The sequence below is a fragment of the Phacochoerus africanus genome, chromosome 11 (genome assembly GCF_016906955.1).
Source record: "Phacochoerus africanus isolate WHEZ1 chromosome 11, ROS_Pafr_v1, whole genome shotgun sequence".
Taxonomy (NCBI): domain Eukaryota; kingdom Metazoa; phylum Chordata; class Mammalia; order Artiodactyla; family Suidae; genus Phacochoerus; species Phacochoerus africanus.
In genome coordinates, this window is record NC_062554.1 from 53,125,448 (window position 1) to 53,145,470 (window position 20,023).

The 20,023-nt window shown below is 49.0% G+C and overlaps 1 protein-coding gene across 2 annotated transcripts in view; it reads right to left on the minus strand.

Annotated features, from left to right (window-relative positions):
• The window catches only part of KIRREL3 (kirre like nephrin family adhesion molecule 3), a 575,068-nt gene that overhangs the window by 72,031 nt on the left and 483,014 nt on the right, over window positions 1-20,023 (minus strand). For both annotated transcript variants that reach the window (XM_047754084.1, XM_047754083.1), the window contains exon 5: window positions 18,178-18,327. In XM_047754084.1, coding sequence (XP_047610040.1) covers window positions 18,178-18,327 — 150 coding nt within the window. The remainder of the gene's footprint in view (window positions 1-18,177; window positions 18,328-20,023) is intronic.

Consider the following 20,023-nt stretch of genomic DNA (forward strand, 5'->3'; position numbering starts at 1 on the left):
CTTTATCCAGTGATCTGTTGATGAACACATAGGTTGCTTCCATGTCTTGGCTATTGTAAATAGTGCTTTTATGAACACTGGAGCACACGTATCTTCTCAAATTAGAGTTTTTTCTTTTCCAGATATACGTTCAAGAGTGAGATTGCTGGATCATACGGTGGCTCTATATTCAGTTTTTAAGGAACCTCCACATGCTTCTCCAGAGTGGATGCATCAATTTGCATTCCCACCAGCAGTGTAGGGAGGCGTCCCTTTTCTTCACACCCTCTCCAACATTTATTATTTGTAGACTTTTTGATAATGACCATTCTGATTGGTGTGAGGTGATAACTCATTTAGTTTCAAATAACATACCAAATAATTTAAATAATTAGTCTACTAAAGTCTTACTCATTCTACCATGGAAGAGTTCAAAACTCACTTCCCTTGTGAAGTCTTCTTAGATTTTCTCAGTTGAAATGAACACTTTCTCTGTATTTTGTCAATACATATATTTTACTTCTCTCATTCTGCCTTGGCTGATTGTAAATGGTTTGTATGTTTTCTTTTTCCAATGACGATAAACTCCCTGAGGGCGCAAATGATGTTTTACACTCCCCCTTTGTGTCTACACAATGCTTTTCCACATGGTAGGAATTTATAAAGATTAGAGAATAAAGGAGTGAGGGAGTTGCTGAGAGCTTCCACTCATGGGCTGCATTCTGACATCAATGCAGATGCTTCCAGGAAGCTGACCTCTACACCTTCGGGTCCAAGTCTTTGAACCTGTTTCCACTGTTGGCTGCTGTTGGGTTGCTGGCATAGGATTAGATGGAGTTTGGCCAGGAATGCCTGAATCTTATTTAAACCAGCAACCCCCCTCAAAGCCCCATGTGACAACTGAGCACTTAAAGTGAGCCTAGTGCCACTGAGAAACCGTATTTTTAGTTTTAATTAATTTTAATTAATTTGAAATTAAAGTAAAGTAGCCATGTGTGGCTGACGGCTACCATATTGGACAGCAAGCTCCCGAAGCTCTCTGAGAGTCCTCAGAGACCCACTGCCCAGGGCAGCAGGAAGGGCCTGGGACAGAAGCCTATTTTGTGTCAAATGAGGCTGCTCACAAGTTATTCCAGTGACTCACATTCATTCAGTTGAAACTGGGTCTATTTTTAACACATCTTTATTTTTTTTTTTGATGCTGATGTAGGTTTGGTGTTGATAACTCTCCATTAACCGGAATGCAAGCTTAACCAGAAAGACCATGTTGGGGAACGTGAATAATTTTGCTTAGTTCATTGCCCATGAAGGAGATCCCATTCCACCTCCATCCTGGGTCCAGCTTCTGGGCCACACCCTGCATAGGGGTATTTCCTTACTAGGAAGCGAGTAGCAGAGGAGTTCAACTCCAAGCTCCGGGCTCTTTGCATGAGATCTGCTCTGCGCAGGGAAGGAACACGCTGCCTACTCACCTTGGCCAAGCTCTTCTCATGCTTGAAACCTCACCTGAAACCCTTGCAAGCCTGCCCTTGATGACTCACTGGCACAACTGGGTGCTGCTGGCCTTCTGCCTTCTTTCATCTCCTCTCCTGGTTTCTATTTCTAGTTTAACCATTGACCCCCACTCTGAGCTCCCTGAAGGCAGGTCCAGGGTTGGCAATATCCGGATGGCAGAATTCCATGCAGGTGACATGAAGGCATTAAGTGGCCAAGGTGAGTCGGGGCTGGAGGCCACACTGCCTGAAGGGAGCAGCCATCACACACAACCGCTGCTAAGCAGACAAAGGGGCCTAATGTTGCCAGATCTTTGCAAGAGAAGCCAGAAATCTGCATTTTTAATACAAAACCCTCCAGAATCTTAAATGTTGGCGATGAATTTAAAAAACTCCAAAGCTACTCTGGGAGCCATCCAGACAGGGCTGTGGGCCGGATCTGGTTTGCCAGCTGCCAGCTGCCTCTCGTGAACCTGGGCTCAGTGAGTCCTAGGGCCTCTGCTCACTCTGATGGTCTCATCCTGACCCCACCCTGCCTTGTACAGAGGAGGCATTTGACACATGCTATCGGACAGAGTTTCAGACTCCTCATGTGTGTCAGGCTCAGGGCCTTTCCTGTGAATGCTGCCCACAGCCGGCAGCCCACTCCCCTGGGCAAGATAAGATGTGGCAGCTCCTCTGACCAGTGGCCATCAGGAGAAGCCATCCCCTCCAGGCGGGCACACCTCGAAGAGAAAGCGATTCAATTAAGCACTGGTTCACAGCAAGTGCTAAAATCCTCCCTCTAGAGAACCGTTTCCGGCTATGGATTTTTAAGACCAACGGCTGGAGAATCACTCTCCCCCCCCCCTTTTTTTTGTTCCATTTTGGTGCTGTGTCTCTAGTCAATAAATAAGTGGGAAATAAAGGATTTGCAAGAAAATAGAATGCAGTCAAAAGGTAAATCGTGGGCTTAAAAGCCCCTCAGAGACTGGCACAGACTTGGAAATGTTTCCTGGTTTGACATGCTCTTCTGTAAGCCCAGCTTTCTGCCCTCAGATTTGCATCCGGAAAGGTAATCTTTAAAACTGATTTCCCTCGGTTGCATTTCATTGGTGTAGAAACTGAACAGGCTGTTGCATTATAGTAATAACATCAACATTTCACCCACCTTCGCCTTAATTATTTTTCTGTCTTGCCAATGGAACCCGTTTAATAAGATTTATAGGTGGTGGGGAGGTGGGGTGAGCCGGTGTGTGGCTCAGATAATGGGCCAAGCTGATTTCCTCTCACTGGGTGTCACAGGTATAAAAACATGAACTAAAAAGCGTTGCAGCACTTAAGTAATAATAATGTCAACATTTCACCTGCCTCCCCCTTAATTATTTTTCTTTTTCACTCTTTCCACCTGAACCTGTTCAGATAAGATCCCTGCACAGATAAAAACCAAGGGCTCTCATTCTCTTAGGCAGATAAGCTGCACTTTTCTGCGATTCTGTGTGAAAAGGGAGCTGTGAGTGGCAGAAAGGCTTTCTCTTGGATCTTTTCTTGGGGGGTGGAGGGCAGCGTTTTCTGGAGCTTGTGGATCTCATATGGATCAGTGGCTCTGGAAAAGGAGAGCAGGTGACTGTGAAGGCAGCTATGGGCACTGGGAGGGGTACCCTAGCCTGGGAGGCAGGTGGGCACCAGAAGCTGGATGCAGAGGAGGGGCTATCTATGTACATCTGCTCTCTCCCATGGGGCTCCTGGGCAGGGGTGAATGCATCTCATTGGATGGGTGGGGTAGGGTACCCATTATACACACCACTAGGCAAACCCCCAAGGCAGTGGGCAAGGCATCTGGGACAGCCCTAGCTTTACTGCTAGTTTGCTGTGTGGCCTTGGGGACGGAACCCAACCCTTCTGAGCCATGGTTTCCTAAAAATGCAGTGTTGGTCTAGATTAGCTATTCTTACATATGGGGAAGCATACAGACATCTCCTTTAAAAATATGAAAACTTGCTCTGGAAATGCACTTCTTCATTCAGACTTTTGCATCTAATTTTATAGGGATAAAAGGCTTCATGTCAAAATCCTTGGCACGATCCTTGCCTCCTGTCCTTCTCTTATACTGCTGTTCATTCCTTCCACTGCTACTGTTCTGGTCTGGGTCCTCTCATATCTCGTGTATTGTTGCAAGAGCCTCTTATTACAGGCCTCCTTCCCTTGTTCTCTTATAATCTGGTCTCAATCCAGCAGTCAGGGTGGTCCTTTTAAAATGTAAGTCAGATCATATCACTTCTCTGTTTAGAAGCCTTCAATAACTCTGCTTTTTCACTTTGAGTAGGGATTTTCCTCCAAGAATCACAGCTAAATCCTTCACCTCTTCAAGTCTGTTCAGAGGCCACCTTATACAGAGAAAATCTAACTAGAACTACGCTGGGAAATTGAATTAATGATGAAAAACCTTCCCACAAAGGAAACGTGGGCCCAGACAATTTCACTGGTGAATTCTATCAAATATTTAAAGAATAAATGTTATCAATTCTTCGCAAAATCTTCCAGAAAGTAAAACAGGGACATTCCCAACTCATTCTTCAAGACTAGTGTTCCTCTGGTACTAAAGCCATGCAAAAACATCACCAAGTAACTACAGACCGTTGTTCACTGTGAATATAGATGAAAAGCCCTCAAGCAAGTCAGCAAACTGAAGCCAGCAACATTGAAAAAGATCATACGCCATGACCAAATGAGATTTTCCTCAGGAATTCAAGGTTGGTTTGACATTTGAAAATTAATTAGTACAATCCTACTAATAGAATAAAGAACAAAAACTTCACGATCATCTCAATTGATGCAGTAAAAGCATTTCACGAAACCCAGTACCATTCATGGTAAACCCTCTTAACAAAGTAGAAACAGATGGAAACTTCCTCAGCCTGGTTTGATATAGGGCATCTATGAAAAAACTACAGCTAACATTATACTTTATGGTGAAAGACTGACTGCTTTCTCTTAAGATTGGGAAGAAAGCGAGAATGTTCGCTCTCACCACTTCTGTTCAACTTCGTACTGGAAGTTCTACCAGTCCAATGACTAAAAAAAAGGCATCAGATCAGACACGAAAAAGTAAAACTACATTAGACAAAATGGTACTGACTGCATAAAATCTTAAGGAATTCACAGAACTATTAAAACTTAAACAAATGAGTCTAGCAGGAGACCCAAATCCATATATAAAAATCAACTATGTCTTTATATATTGGCAATGAAAAATCTGAAAATAAATTAAAAAAACAACTACATTCACAATAGCGTCAAAAAGAATAAAATACTTAGGAATAAATTTAACAAAATAAATAGAAGGCATACAGTGAAAACTATAAAATATTGCTGGGAAAAATGAGAGGACTAAATAAATGGAGATGGCATTCTATGTTCATGGTTGGAAGACTTAATATTGTTAAGATGAAAATTCTCCTCAAATTGGCCTGTAGCTTTAACACAATTCCTATAAAAATCCAGCAACCATTTTGCAGAAATTGACAAGTGGATCCTAAAATTTGTATGGAAATACAAGGGATTCGAAATAGCCAGAATTATTTCAGAAAAAAAATAAAAACAAATTGGAGGACCTACCATTCCTGATTTTAAAAATTAAGGTAAAGCTATTAGTAATTAAGACAGTTTGGTACTAGCATAAGAATAGACCTATAGATCAATGCATCATAACAGAGTTGAGAAATAAACCCTTAGCTGATTTTTGACAAAGGTATGAAGGCGATACAGTGGGGACAAATGACGTTGGGACAACTGGATAGCTGTATATAGAAATGACGAATTTAGTTCCTTGCCTCACAAATAAAAATTATCCCCAAACCAACTTAAAATGAACCATAGATTAGATGTAAGAGCTAAAATTGTAAAATTTGTACAAGAAAATATAGCAGTAAATTGCTGTGACCTTGGGTTCCACAGAGTTCTTAGATAGACCATCAAAAGCACAACCTATAAAAGGAAAAAACTATGAAATTAGGCTTGATTAAAATAAAAAGCTTTTGTGCTTCAAAAGATACCACCAAAAAGATGGAGAGACAAGCCACAAACTGAGAGAAAATATTTGCGAATTATATAGCTGATAAAGGGCTTGAATCTGCGGTATACAAAGAACTCTTACAACACAGTAACAATAAGACAAATGATGCAATTTAAAAATGGGCAAAAGATTTGAATAGATCTTCACCAAAGAAAATTAAAAGAAGGATAATAATCAGATCAAAAGATGCTCAACACATAAGCCATTAGGTGAATCCAAATTGAAAGCTTAGCAGAAGTACCGCTTTAAACACACTTGACTGGCCATAACAGAAAAGCCAAACAACAACACACACAACATTGTAAATCAACTATACTTCAATTAAGAAATTAAAAAAAAAAGCCAAACAATACCCAGTGTTGGCAAGGATGTAGAGAAACTGGAACTCTCATACACTCCTTGTGGGAATAGAGCACGATGACGCAGCCACTTTGGAATGTCGTTGGCATTTTCTTAAGAAGTTAAGCGTTAATTTTCCACATAGCCTAGCTTCCACTTTCTAGGAATCTACCCGTGCAAAAATGAAAACATATACATACACATGAACTTGTATGGGAATGCTCACAGCGGCATTATTCCTAACAGCCCCAAACTGGAAACAATCTGAATGTTCACTGAGTGATGACAGGATAAACAAAATGTGTCTAACCACTCAGTGGGATGCTACTCAGCAAGAAAACAAACGGACTGTGGACACACGCTACAACACAGATGAAAAGCCGCATACTGTAGGATTCTGTTTATAAGAAATATCCAGAAAAGGCAAATCCATGGAGACACGAAGCTGATCAGTGCTTGCCTGGGCCTGGCAATGGGAGCAGAGAGTGACAAGAGATCTTTTAAAGAAATGGCCTAACACTAGATCATGATGGTGATGGCTGCATAACTCTCTATATTTTTTAAAAATTATTGAGCTGTGCACTTTAAATAGATGGAGTTAATGGTAAGTTTTATCTCAGTGTGGCTGTTAAAAAGTAAAGTGTAAGATGAAAAAGGCATTTCCTCTGAGAAGTCCACTTGGACTGCCCAACCTGCCTTTTTCCCTTATATTCCACTCTGCATTTTTTTTTTTGTCTTTTTGCTATTTCTTGGGCCGCTCCCGCGGCATATGGAGGTTCCCAGGATAGGGGTCTAATCGGAGCTGTAGCCGCCGGCCTACACCAGGGCCACAGCAACGTGGGATCCGAGCCGTGTCTGCACCCTACACCACAGCTCACGGCAACGCCGGATCGTTAACCCACTGAGCAAGGGCAGGGACCGAACCCGCAACCTCATGGTTCCTAGTCGGATTCATTAACCACTGTGCCGTGACGGAAACTCCAACTCTGCATTTTTTGATAGAATTTACCATTTTCTAATAAAGTATAACATTTTCTTCTTATGTTCATTGTTTATTGCCCAACTCCCTTTGCTAGAATAAAAGTTCCATCAAGGCAGGAGGTTTTAGTTTGTTTTGATCCCTGATGTATATTTCCTGTGCCTAGAACAGTGCCTGGTGCATGGAAGATGCATACGTGTGTGTTGAAAAACACAATGAAGGAAGAAGCCTTGATTGGCGGGTTCCTTCCAGCTCTAACATTCTCTCATTGAGGTTTGGTTTCGGGGGTGGTCCTTTCAGAGGTTTCTCTTGGTCCTTAGCAGAAGTGGTGCCCAGGTCTAGTTGGTACCTGTGGCTGGGGCTGGAGGATGGACAGGGCAGTGCCAGATGAGCCTTGCTCAAAGCCCGCCTTTCTCTTGATCTTGATCGTGAAGGTTCAGAGAGACCTTTTCCTTTCCCAGGCATCGTGCAGCCTCCAGCTTATTTTTTGGGGGACCTCAATGGACTCACCTGCAGATGGAATTTTCTGGATCACCGTACAGAGTGTGTGTCTTTCTCTGTGTGTAGCTAGAGGAGAAGCAAGCAGAGGGTGTGTTTAGGAGTAGAGGAGGGCCAGCTCTTTGGAGGTGGCGGGGGGAGGCTGTGTGGTCACCAGTCTGCTCCCCGTTTTCTTGCTTTCCACCACAGAGCCTGCAGCGATGTTCCTGGCACTGGGTGATCTGTCAGCTGCTAACACTGTTCCTGCCATATTTACATATGGAAAGTTCTCCCTTTCTATAAACATTTACAAACACCTTGATCGGCTTGTGAAAATGTGACACTCTTTTGGAAGCCAGACTTTGTGGGCTGTGGGGCTCAGCTATTTATTGTTGTGCGATGGAGGCAGCTGTGCGGGCTTCTTGGTGCCTATGAACCTCCCACTTAGGACAACCTCCGCATGGACAGGATAATTTAGAGGCCCAGAGCGACAAGGGGAAAGGAGCAGCGGGTAGTCCTCTGACAGGGAGGCTTACTGGGATGGAAGATGGATGCTGTGGGTCTAAGGTCCTGGCTCCCAAGGTGTGTCTGGGGAACAGGGCTGCCTGGACAGGTTTTCCGGAAGCCTTTAGTTTGTTGCGCAGGCTGCCTCTCCCACGCTGGGGGCCTGGGAAGCCAGAGGGCTTAGACTGGGCTCCAGGCAGGTGGGGGGTGGCAGTGCTCCCTGGGGCTTGAAAGAGACCTGTGATCTTTTTTTTTTTTCCCCTTTTCTAGGGTGGTTCCCAGGCCAGGGGTCGAATTGGAGCTGTAGCCGCCGGCCTACACCACAGCCGCAGCAACGCGGGATCCGAGCTGCGTCTGCGACCTATGCCACAGCTCACGGCAACACCGGATCCTTAACCCAAGATCCTTAACCCAGGATCCTTAATCCCACTGAGCAAGGCCAGGGATCGAACCTGCAACCTAGTCAGATTCGTTAACCACTGTGCCACAATGGGAACTCCGAGACCTGCGATCTTAAGGGGAGGAGTCAGGAAGCAGTAACTCTGAGCAGAAGTTTGGGAAAGGGGAGGGGCATGACTTTGCAGAAAAGGCAAGGGTTTTCCAACCAGAAAGAACCTGAGTTCAGGTTCTTGCTCTTTTTCTTTCTCGTTGTGTGACTTGGGGCAAGTTGAATGGGCCTCTTTGTGTATCAGCCTCCTCATCTGTAAAAGGAGACCTCTGTAAAAGGGGCCTGCCTGGCAGAGATGGTGAGGAGCTAAAACAGGCTCTTGTGTGGATGATGCAGACAGGGGGTCAAGGCGCCTGAAATGCCCCTCTCCAGCTGGATCTATGGCAGAGACCTGTCCCAACACAGCGGCAAGACGCCAAAGCTCTGGCTGTTCGTGGGTCAGAGGTAGCTCTGTGCATCCTGCCTCTGCAGAACACTGCCCCCAGCAAGAGGCCGGCTCCTGGCCCCTGCTGGCAGGCATTGCATCCTGTCACTGTGGTGTCCTCTGCTGGCCTGGGATGTGGCATCTCTCGGGGTGGCTCTATGGGTCTGCCTGGGGTTGTGTGACTTCATCTCTAACCTCCCTCCCTTGCCCACTGGCTACTGGGGGAAGGTTTCCATTCAGTGGCATTTTCCTTTCTCATTTCATGCTGTAATGGAGATTCATTGCTAGTTTTAAATCCATAATTTGCCATGAAACCCTCGTCTCGGGCTGGGACCGAGGTCACAGCAGAGAAGGAGTGAGTTATTCTTCTGCTTCGAGACCTCCCTGCCCAGCCCCAGCCTCTTGGGTTTTCCCCAGGGCTGGCCTCGGGCAGGGTCCTGGGGGTGACACCCACACCGCTCCAAAGGCTAGAGCCAGGAAAGGGCACTTAACTCCGAGGAGTTGGGGGGTGGGGAGGGGGCAGTGGTTGGCCCTGCTCCTCCCTGTCAGCGTCGGTGACTCTTCCCAGCCTCATGCTGGGCGGGGGTCAGGCTCCCACCACTCCATTCTTTTCTGGGCCCAATAAGGAGGAGCCTCAATACTTTCATTGCGTCACCAAGATTTGTTTATTTCCCTACATTGACTGTTCTCTTGACTGAGTGTTCTTATGTCTGTCCACTGTGGGGGCACTGATAAATTGGCCAGGCTCTGAACTTGTGTGTGTGCATGCGTGTATGTGTGCATGTGCACGTGCACACCCTAGTGCATTTGTCCTTGACACATGGTGTGTGTATGGATGATAAACAGGGAGCCTGGTAAATGACCAGTGGGCAGCTGGCTGTCCTGACTGAGGACGTAATAGGGCACCTGGAGAGAGGTGGGCTCTTGCCTGTACTTTTTCTGGAGGGCAGGGATGCTGGAGGCCATTCCCAGGCCAGAGGAAGCAGCCCGGTGATGGCAGAGTGGGTGAGGGCCACATCAAGGCAGCTGCATTCTGAAATTATAGGAAAGTGGCCTGAATTTCACTGGCAGCCATAGAGCTATTGGTTCCATGCTGCAGGGCTGACGCCGGAGGATCGAGGTCCTGACTTTTACAAATCGCCAATGCACTGAGCCCACTGGCCCCTCCGCCGTGCAGTGGAGTCTGTTCAGCGCCTCCCAAGGTCACACTTAATTAACATATTATCCCTGCTCTCGGGAGCAGGGAAGAAGGACTCAGGGAACAATGCCCCTCATGCCCTAAACCATGATCGAATGAGGGAGAAGCAGAGTCAAACTGTGGAGTGGATTTGCACGTATCTTTCCGGCTCCTGGTTCTCCCAAGGAGAAAGAAAGCGGGTCCTGAGAGGTTAAGCACCATGGTCCCATGTCTCACAGCTGCTCAGTGGCAGGACAAGGGCAATGATGCATGTCCCCTGACTCCCAGGCGAGGGCCCTTATCCTGCTTGGACCTGGAGAAATGCCAGCGCCCTGGGCATGATGGAGGCACACTCAAGACTGCAGGGCTGCCCTGGACAGCCTAAGCCATTTAGTGTTGTGGTGGGGGGGTGGGTAGTAGGACTAGAAATGGAGTGGACTCCCTAGAATGGAGCCAGGGAGCAGGAAGCTGAGCACCTTGCATACAGCAGACCATAGTGGGGGGGCTGGGGGGGCTCCTACAGAACCTCCCTGACTTCCCCTGGGCTGGTGTTGAAAGCAAGAGATGCTGGACCAGGAGGGAAAGGGCTGGCCCTGTGGGTGCTGCCTTCAGCTTTGAGTGGTGAGCACTGCTCAAGGCCAAGGTGGGCCTTTGGGCCACCTCAGCAAAGCCGCTTAATTAGATCACTTAGCTCTCCTCTCATTGGCTGAGGCTGTTCCAACTGTCCCTGATGATGGCGGGTGGGGTAAGGTGGGGGAGGTGCAGCCTTTGCATTGGGTCTCCCCCTTGTTGGAGAGGACCCCTTCTGCTCCCTGCCACCTACCTTCAGCGCCGAGTTTGCCACCATCCCAGATGGATCCCTAGCCACTCTGAAGCCTTGGAAGTGGCCGTGGTGCAGCGCCTGTGAGTCTCCCCCTTTCCCCTGACTCCACTTCCTTCCTAGATGGATGGGCCCTGGCTAGGGAAGAGCGGCCTCTCCTAACCTCCCCCTGAGGCTTAGTTGAAGCACAAGGAGATAGAGAAGGTGCAGAGGGGGGCCATTCCTGTCCATGCAACATGGCCAATTAGAGGAACAGGCAGGCTGTTGAGGTAGAGGGCGAGGTTAGCATGCAGCACAAGGGAGGGCCCACTGGGACTCAGCTCCAAAGCCAAGCACCTCCTCCCAGTGGCTACAGAGTCTTCCAGGAAGACCCTTATCTCCCCCTGATCCCCCATCAACAACTGCTATGGGCCACCACTCAGCGGGCACATGGCACTGAACCCAAATGTGGACCTCAGAGACCAGGTCCCTCACTCTCAGGGAGCTTCTAATAAAATTCAGAAGAGCGGGACCATTTGTCAGCTTCAGGTAACTCAACGACTCCAAACCACACCCACCAGGTAACCTGGACGCGCAGGTGGGCACAGCGTTAAACCAAGAAGCCAAAGAAGGGTGAGCAGTGGCCAAAGAGAAGGGAGGGGCAGAATCTGCTCCTGGTCCAGGGGACACTGGGGTGGCCTGGGCCCTCCCGCAGGGTGGAGGAGAAGGAAGGGGGCAGGGAGAGTGGGTGGCAGGGGTGGGACATGTGGGGTGAGGCTCACAGCAGCTCCCGCACTGTCTCCCAGCTGGAACTTCAGGAGATAAGGATGCTTTTTTGGCTCCTCTCTCCCATCTCTGGCTTATTTGCTGCACCTATTTGGGGGTGATTGCAGGGTAATGAATGTGGCAGGAAACAGGCACACAGCACAAATGTGATATGGCACCTAAGACCAGGCCGAGGCCCAGGCAAAACACGCTTAATGAGGAGATAAGGAAATCAATTCTGCTTGTCTTCCCAGGCTCGCAAGCTGGGAGAGGCTTCAGGATTCGTATCTTTCTGCCTCCGTGCAGGATGGAAACGCTTCTCTAGGACACCAAACCTGATCCCCCAGGGAGGAGGAGTCTCTTGTTGGTGTCTATTACCATTGCAGGAATAAGAGTAACACAACAAAACAGGTATAATAATAAGAGCCAATGTTTCCATGCCTTGCTGCCTACAAGGCACTGTTTCATTTTTATTTTTCCTTTGTTTTTAGGGCCGCGCCTGTGGCACGTGGAAATTCTTGGGCTCTGGGTCAAAGTGGGGCTGCAGCTGCAGCCTATGCCACAGCTACAGCGACCTTGGACCTAAGCCGCATCTCTGACCTATGCCATGGCTTATGGCAATGATGGCTCCTTTAACTCACTGAGTGAGGCCAGGGATTGAACCCATATCCTCACAGAGATCCTTAACCCGCTGAGCCACAATGGGAACACCAAGGCGCTGTTTTGAGAAAAGGCTTCCCTGTCTTATTTCATGAAATCTTCTCTATAACCCTAAGAGGATAGGTACAGTTATTCCCCCATTTTACACACGAAGAAACTGAGGCACAGGATGGTTGAATGATTGTGTAAAACCATACCACAGGTTTCAAGAGCAGGCAAGCTGGCCCTCAGAGTTGGCTCTTAACACCGAAGCCACGTGGCCTCTCTAAACACAACACAGAACAACACAACTTTCACGTGTGTGGAGGATGTCCTACCTGCCAGATACAGTTCTCTGGGGTGAGGGTCAGTGCAGGCACCCTCGTCAGCCCCCCTGACAAACACTTACTGAGCACCTGATATGTGCCTGTGGGCTGTGCTAGGCATGGGGACTGCACACTGCCTCCCAGGAACCCAGTGGGGGGGGGGGTGTGGAAGTGTGAACAGTGACTTCCAATATAATGTGTCAAGTGAGGATTCTGTTTGATATGAGGACAGAAGGCTAGGGGAGTACAGAGTGGGTTGGTCCGGCCATGTGAGGTTCAGGGAGGGCTTCCTGGAGGAGGCAATATCTAAGATGAATCCTGACAGGTGGGCAAGAGTTAGCCAAGGGAGGGTGGGAAGGGCATTTCAGACAGAAACACAGGAGAGAAGGCACAGAAGTGTGTGCCGCAGAAGGGGCTGAAGAGCAAGCAGAGGGGAGGGCAGGTGGGAACTCGGGCTTTGTTCTGAGAAGAGGCTTCCTCACTACCCGCTACCAACAGCCTTTCTCACCACTGGTTTCTGGAGAATGATTTTATTTATTTATTTATTTATTTTGTATTTTTAGGGCCACACCTGAGGCATATGGAGGTTCCCAGGCCTAATCGGGGCTGTAGCTGTCGGCCTCCACCAGAGCCACAGCAATGCAGGATCCAAGCTGTATCTGTGCCATACACCACAGCTCATGGCAACGCCGGATCCTTAACCCATTGAGCGAGGTCAGGGATCGAACCTGCATCCTCATGGATATTATTAGTTGGGTTCGTTAACCACTGAGCCACGATGGGAACTCCAAGGAGAATGATTTTAGAAACCAGTGCTCTTGGGCTGTTTCAGCTCTGCCTTCCCCTGCTGTAGGACTTGAGTTATGCACTCTCTCTCTCTGGACCCACTAACTCGGAAGTTAGGGGATTGAGAGGTGGGGGTGCTGCCGGTGCTATGAGCTTAAGAGACCTTGCCTGCAGCTCCCTCTGCTGGAAGAGTTGCAGATGGAGCTTGTGGCTTTGAAAACAGGCACAAGGGAAAGACACATCTGGACCTTATCCATTTGCCCCTGAGTATTTGGGGTTTGATGTCATTTTAAAGATGCCCTCTTTATTTGAATTGACTTACTCTCCATCGTTAAATAATTCATATTGATTTAGGAAGCTTTATTTCTAACGGGAGCCCCAAGACAGCAGAGTTAATATTAGAACGGGCCAGGAAGAAGAGGGAAATGGGGTAGGAAGGCTGGGAAATTCCCTTTTTAATAATTAACCTGACATCCACCATCCTCCCCTGCCTGCCTATTTTCAATCCTCCTTATCTGGTTCTGCTTTTTCATTTTCATAGCACTTATTACCATCTGATGTCTTACATAGCTATGCAATGTACTGGCTCAATGTTTATTATTTATCGAGTGTCTCTCTTGCCACTAGAACACAAATTCCACCAGGGCAGGGGTGCGTTTCTCTCTCATTTGCTGATGACTCTCCAGTGCCTAGATCAGTGCCCAGCCCACGACAAGTGCTCAGTAAATGCTTGTCAAACAAATCCTTGGTGTCCATTTGCTCCTGCTCTGGGTTCCGAGTTTCAGGAAGTTAGGAGAATCAAATGAAACATCATCCTTATAGCTCTGGACCTGTAACAGTTTTATTATTTTTTAACTCAGGGGTTCCTACAGGTGGGAGATGTAGCTGTGTGCATGGCTGTATAATTATAGCTTTCTGGAAGCTGGACAGTTCTTTTTTTTTTTTTTGTCTTTTTGTCTTTTTTGTTGTTGCTGTTGTTGCTATTTCTTGGGCCGCTCCCGCGGCATATGGAGGTTCCCAGGCTAGGGGTCCAATCGGAGCTGTAGCCACCGGCCTACGCCAGAGCCACAGCAACGCGGGATCCGGGCCGCGTCTGCAACCTACACCACAGCTCACGGCAACGCCGGATCGTTAACCCACTGAGCAAGGGCAGGGACCGAACCCGCAACCTCATGGTTCCTAGTTGGAGTCGTTAACCACTGCGCCACGACGGGAACTCCTGGACAGTTCTTAATAATAGTGCGTCAAGGAGTTCCTGCCGTGGCGCAGTGGTTAACGAATCTGACTAGGAACCATGAGGACATGGGTTCAATCCCTGGCCTTGCTCAGTGGGTTAAGGATCTGGCATTGCCGTGAGCTGTGGTGTAGGTCTCAAACATGGCTCAGATCCCATGTAGCTGTGGCTCTGGCGTAGGCTGGCAGCAACAGCTCTGATTCGACCCCTAGCCTGGGAACTCCATACGCCATGGGTACCGCCCTGGAAAAGGCAAAAAGACAAACAAACAAACAAACAAAAAAGGGTCAAATAATAAGAGGTCATCTTATTTATCCTTATCTTCATTTTACAGATGAGGAAATTGAGACTCAGAGAGGCTGAGAAACAAGGTCAAGATCACACAGCTAGGTTAATGGCAGGACTGCGACTGTTGCCTCCAAGCCTTTTGCTCTGTCCCTGATGTCATGACTCCTGAGATGTTGGGTGGAAAGATGCCCAATACTTGCCTTGCTGTGCTTCATAGGATCTGTCCCTTCCCCTTTTTCTTCTGGGTCTCCTGGCCCCCTCCCTCTGTCTCCCTGCGAGTAGCAAAGACTCAGCTCACAGTTGCTTCTTGCCTGATTGCATCTGAGAGTTGGAAACACAAGGCTAATTAATGTGTCTGTGACTCTAGGCTTGGCTGCCGGGCCCGGTCCCTATGCCCTCTCTGGAGCACAGCAGACTCTGAGCTGGCCCTCTGGCTTCTCCTAGCAGGCTGCAGGCAGCTGCATATTTTAACAATGCACATCTGTTGGCTATATAATCTCTCGTATTTGCCCTTCTCACTTGGTGCTTTGATGGAAGACCCTGGAGGTCTCCCTCTGTTCCAGCCAATGTGTTTGCTTTGCAATTTTGCCGGAATACCATCTCATTCTGCTCTCACATCTTCCACAGGTTCTAATCAGGCTCTTACTTTATTTAATTAAAAATCTATCTCAGGCAAATACAGACTAAATTAGGAAGCTCTCTCATTCCTGGAACACAGGGAAGGCAGCGCCCCCCTTGGGGAGCTGGCTGGGACATTTTCCCAGGCTGAGATGCCATGGCAAAACAGATGGGATCTTGGTTGGGAAGCCGGTCGGCCAGGATAGAAACACCCCTCTCCTCTCTGTTGGAGCAGGAACCTTGTCTATCCACTACCATGAATAGACCAGGGCTCCCTTTCCAGAAGTCTGGGTCAGCTTCTGCATGCAGGACCTCCCTCCAGGGCAGTAGGTGGGGCTGTATACTGTGGAGAAACTCAACCAGAGCCCTCAGCAGCAGCTCAGGGGTGGGGACCCACAGAACCAGGTGAGGGGTGAGACCAAAGGGCCAGGGACCCACAGGACCAGGTGAGGGGTGGGGACCTAAGGTAGCCTTGAGGAGTCCAGAGGACTGTGGGCCAAGCCTGGGGAAGCTCTTTCCTACCTTGGGTTAATCTGTTTAGGAGGAAGGCTTCTCCTGGCATCTGCATGAAAGGCTGATGGACAAATGCCAGCACAGTCTCCCCTTCTGGCTGTCAGAAATTTCACCCAGGCCATCCTGCCAGGGTCTCCTGGAAACGCTACCTTCCCCCTCGTCTACTGACCTCCAGATTGTAAAACATCTCCCGCACAAACCAGCTCTGTGCCCAGAAAGCAGTGCCAGGTCAGGCCACTGGAGAGGGAGACAGGGAAGTGAATGCCTTTTAGATGTGACCCAAGGCAAAATTAAGGCTGTTCAGATCAGATCCAGAGGTCCTGCTTGCAGAAGCCTGGTTCTTAGCCAGCCAGACAAAGGAGAATCTGCTAGCATTTAGGAATGCGGAGACTGGGCACAGAGTGCTGGCTTGAATTTGGAAACTCTGGGGTCTATTTTGAGGGTTAGTTAAGCTGTGTGACCTCCCATGAGAGCCTTTCCTTATCTGTAAAACATCTGGGATAACGTGGACTTTGTCATCTCACTAAGACGGTGGAGAGGAAAGGAAACTGTACGTGGCTGGATGTGACCAGGAGAAGCTCTGATACCACAATGGAAACTTGAGGACCAGAGACATCTCCATCTGGTTTTGGCCCTGCATGAAGTCAGGAGTGGGCACTGCTGGGGTTCCTCTCATTTTAGCATCTCTGGGACCCCCTAGAACTGGTACAAGGTGGGAGGGGGCGGTGCTGAAAATCCCCCAGAGAGGAAGATCCAACGACTCTCCTGAGCACATCTGTTCTGGCATTTTGCAATCCTCAAAGATCAGAAAATATATTAGGCACCAAACTCTCCTCTCCTCCCTCAATCCCCACACCGATTGTAGACCCGGTCCCGTTTTAGCCACATCCCAGGAGAGATGAAGGCGGTAGCCTCTCCCCCTAATGCTGGAGGCCCGTTTCTGGTCAAGGGATCCCAGCCTATCGACCTTCCATCCAGGTTTATTTTTCTCATTCCTTCCGTCACAGGCCAGGGGAGGCTCAGAGGTTGAAGGAGGTCTCAGTTCCCCTTCCCCGTGTCAAGAAGCCACGCTCTGAGCTGAGTAAGTGACCCGGTCTGCTGCTGTGCTTGGGACAATCTGCCCCGTGTGCTGGCCGTGTAGATCTGAAGATAACCTGACACCCTCTTAAATCTTTCATCTCTGAGCAGCCGTGTGCCTCATCAGCCTGCCGGCGAGGAGGCAGCACTCCAGCTGCTGACCCTGTTGTCCAAGTTCACAACAGCTGCTGGAGGCTGGACTTCCCTCCTTTCCTGGCGGCCTGTGTGCTGGCCCACGCGCTCCCTTTGCTTTTCTGATCCTTAGACTCTCCTCAGGGGCAGCAATCCCCATCCCGCAGACCAGACCAGTGTCAGAACAGCCGAGGTAACAGAAGTGCAAATGCCATGAGGGTTGCTGTGCAGTGCTATCCAAAGGTGAGCTATTATTACTTATGTGCCCTGCATGGTTCGCGGCTGGCCTGGCTCCTCGGTAACATCTGACCCAAGGAGGCAGCTGACGGCGACTGAACTCTAAATTAGGACGAGGCAGTTTCTGGGGTAGCTAAGCCCATCCCCTGGTCTCCAGGCAGGTGTGCCCAATTTAAGGAGTGGGACCCCTTCCTGGAGGATGTCCCAGGGATGCTGGGCTCCTGGGAAGCCAAAGTGAAGAAAGACCAAGGGGCAAAGGTGTGATTTAGAAGAAGAGGCTGAAATGACATTCCCTAGAGATGATGTAGGCAGCCTGGTCCTCCCAGGCCCGAGGGCCAGGATCCCAGGGAGCCTGGAGGGTGGGAAGGAGCAGGGTCAGGGTGGTTCCTGTGCATGCTGAAATCAAGGGGAAACAGAGGAGCTCCGGGCTGAATCTGCCCTGGGAAGAGGCTAGACGGGGCTTCGTTAACAGCAGGGGAGGTCAACTGAGAAGGAAGAAACTCAAGGCTGCGCCCGTTCCTTCTCTGTATCTCCATCATTGAGCGCGGGCCCTGACATGGGTCACACATGCAGAACACGCTTCCTGATAGAATAAAGAAGCACCCAGGAGCCCTTTTTAGTTTTCTCTCTGGCAGTTGAACATGCTGGGACTGGGCAAAGTCACAGGTCAGCTGGCCTTGGCCTTCTGATGTCCAGGGAAGGGACGTTCACTTTCTCCCTTTTGGCGGGGAGGTACGGACACCGTGGCGCAGCCACAGCCAGAGCCCTGTGGGTCAATGCTGGGGCGCTTTGTCCGGGGGGGAGGCCCCTCCAGTCTGGCTCCTGGTCTCTGGAGCTGAGCCCAGGGTGCTTCCCATAGCATCCTCACCAGTGTACAGACGGCTCTTACCCAGGACGGTGAGGCGTGCGGGGCGGGAACGGATGGCAGCCTGGATGGCCTGGCACTCGTACACAGCATCATCCTGCAGCTCTGCCCGCAGGATCTTCAGGTGATGTTCCCCCGACAAGTGGTTCCCTACCACCAGGTACTGCGGATAACCTGTGGAGACAGCAGGCAAATCAGGGAGGCTGGGGCGGGGTTGGGGGAGATGCGCAGATAAGCACAGCTGAGGGTGGGGACACCTGAACAGGGAGTGTGGGGGTGCTGGTGTTCGGGGCTGGCAAAGCAGGAGACTACTTAGGGCCCCGATCTCAGTGTAAGGAATACAACAGTGGGTATCCCCAGGGTGCTGGGGGAGCGGGTTTGTGTGCGTGTGTGTGTGTGTGTGTGTGTGTGTGTGTGTGTGAGAGAGAGAGAGAGAGAGAGAGAGAGAGAGAGAGTATGGTAGGCTTAAATTCAGGAATGTTGGGGAAGCTATTATTATTATTATTGTTATTATTATTATTTTTTTTTGTCTTTTTTTTTTTAGGGCTGCACCCGCAGTATATGGAGGATCCCAGGTTCGTCGAATTGGAGCTGTAGCCACCGGCCTACGCCACAGCCACAGCAACGCCAGATCTGAGCCATGTCCGTGACCTACACCATAGCTCATGGCAGTGCCGGATCCTTAACCCACTGCGCTCAGCCAGGGATCGAACGTACATCCTCATGGATGCTAGTCAGATTGATTTCGGCTGAGCTACGATGGGAACTCTTGGGGAAGCTATTATTAAAGCAGGAAGGAGAGCACAGAAGGTGCTGCGTGTGGATAGACACAGCAAGGTGGTCACCCTGGAAAGCAGGGTACTTGGCAGCAGACAGGCATTCTTTTAATTAAATTAATTAATTAAGTTTTATGGCTGCACCTACAGCATATGGAAGTTCCCAGGCTAGGGGTCAAACTGGAGCTGCAGCTGAGGCCTATACCACAGCCATGGCAACACCAGATTTGAGGCTGCATCTGTGACCTATGCCACAGCTTACGGCAATGCTGGATCCTTCATCCACTGATCGAGGCCAGGGATTGAACCTGCATCCTCACAGAGACAACGCTGGGTCCTTAACCCGCTGAGCCACAATGGGCACTCCCAGACATGCATTCTGATAAGGAGACACACAGAGAAACCTGGACTGAGATTCACAGAGAAAATGGAGTCACAGGGGGAGAGAAGGAAACAGAGAAATATTGGGCAAAGCAGCCAGAGTGACTTTTGGGGAAAATTTTGTTTCAGGATGGACAGGAACTAGAAAATGAGGCCCACCCCGCCAGTGCCCAGGAACCTCTGGTTACTTTGAACCATAAGTGGCTCTTTGCTGGTCATTCCTACCACCACCCCCTGAACCCCAGGGCCTGATTAGGCACTTATTAGGTGCTCAGGACACTTAAAATTTGGGGGCCTCTTATGCCATTGGTGATGAATAATAGATAAATAAAAGCTTGAGAATGATAAATCATTAAGCAACTTTCCTGCTGCTGTGCAGGCTTGAATATAAATGCCAACATGAGCCACGCTGGCTCTCTTTCCCAGGTCTTGGGTCCTCAACCTCCTCCATTTGGCCTTTTAAAGAGAAGACTAGGGCTTAAGAGACAGAAACAGAGACGGAGGGGCGTGCAACAGCTCTCCTCAAATATTTCTAAGTCTCTTTGTGGGCTTTAGATGTGTTCATGTAACTACAAAGGGGCAGAATTAATGTGGGGAAAAGCTATTAATTTATTGTTGTCCAGAAAAGATCTGGGCTGCCAGATGTGATAGCGAGGTCCCCATCACTGGCTATATTTAAGCATAGGTAGTATGATCACTTGTCAGGGACACTA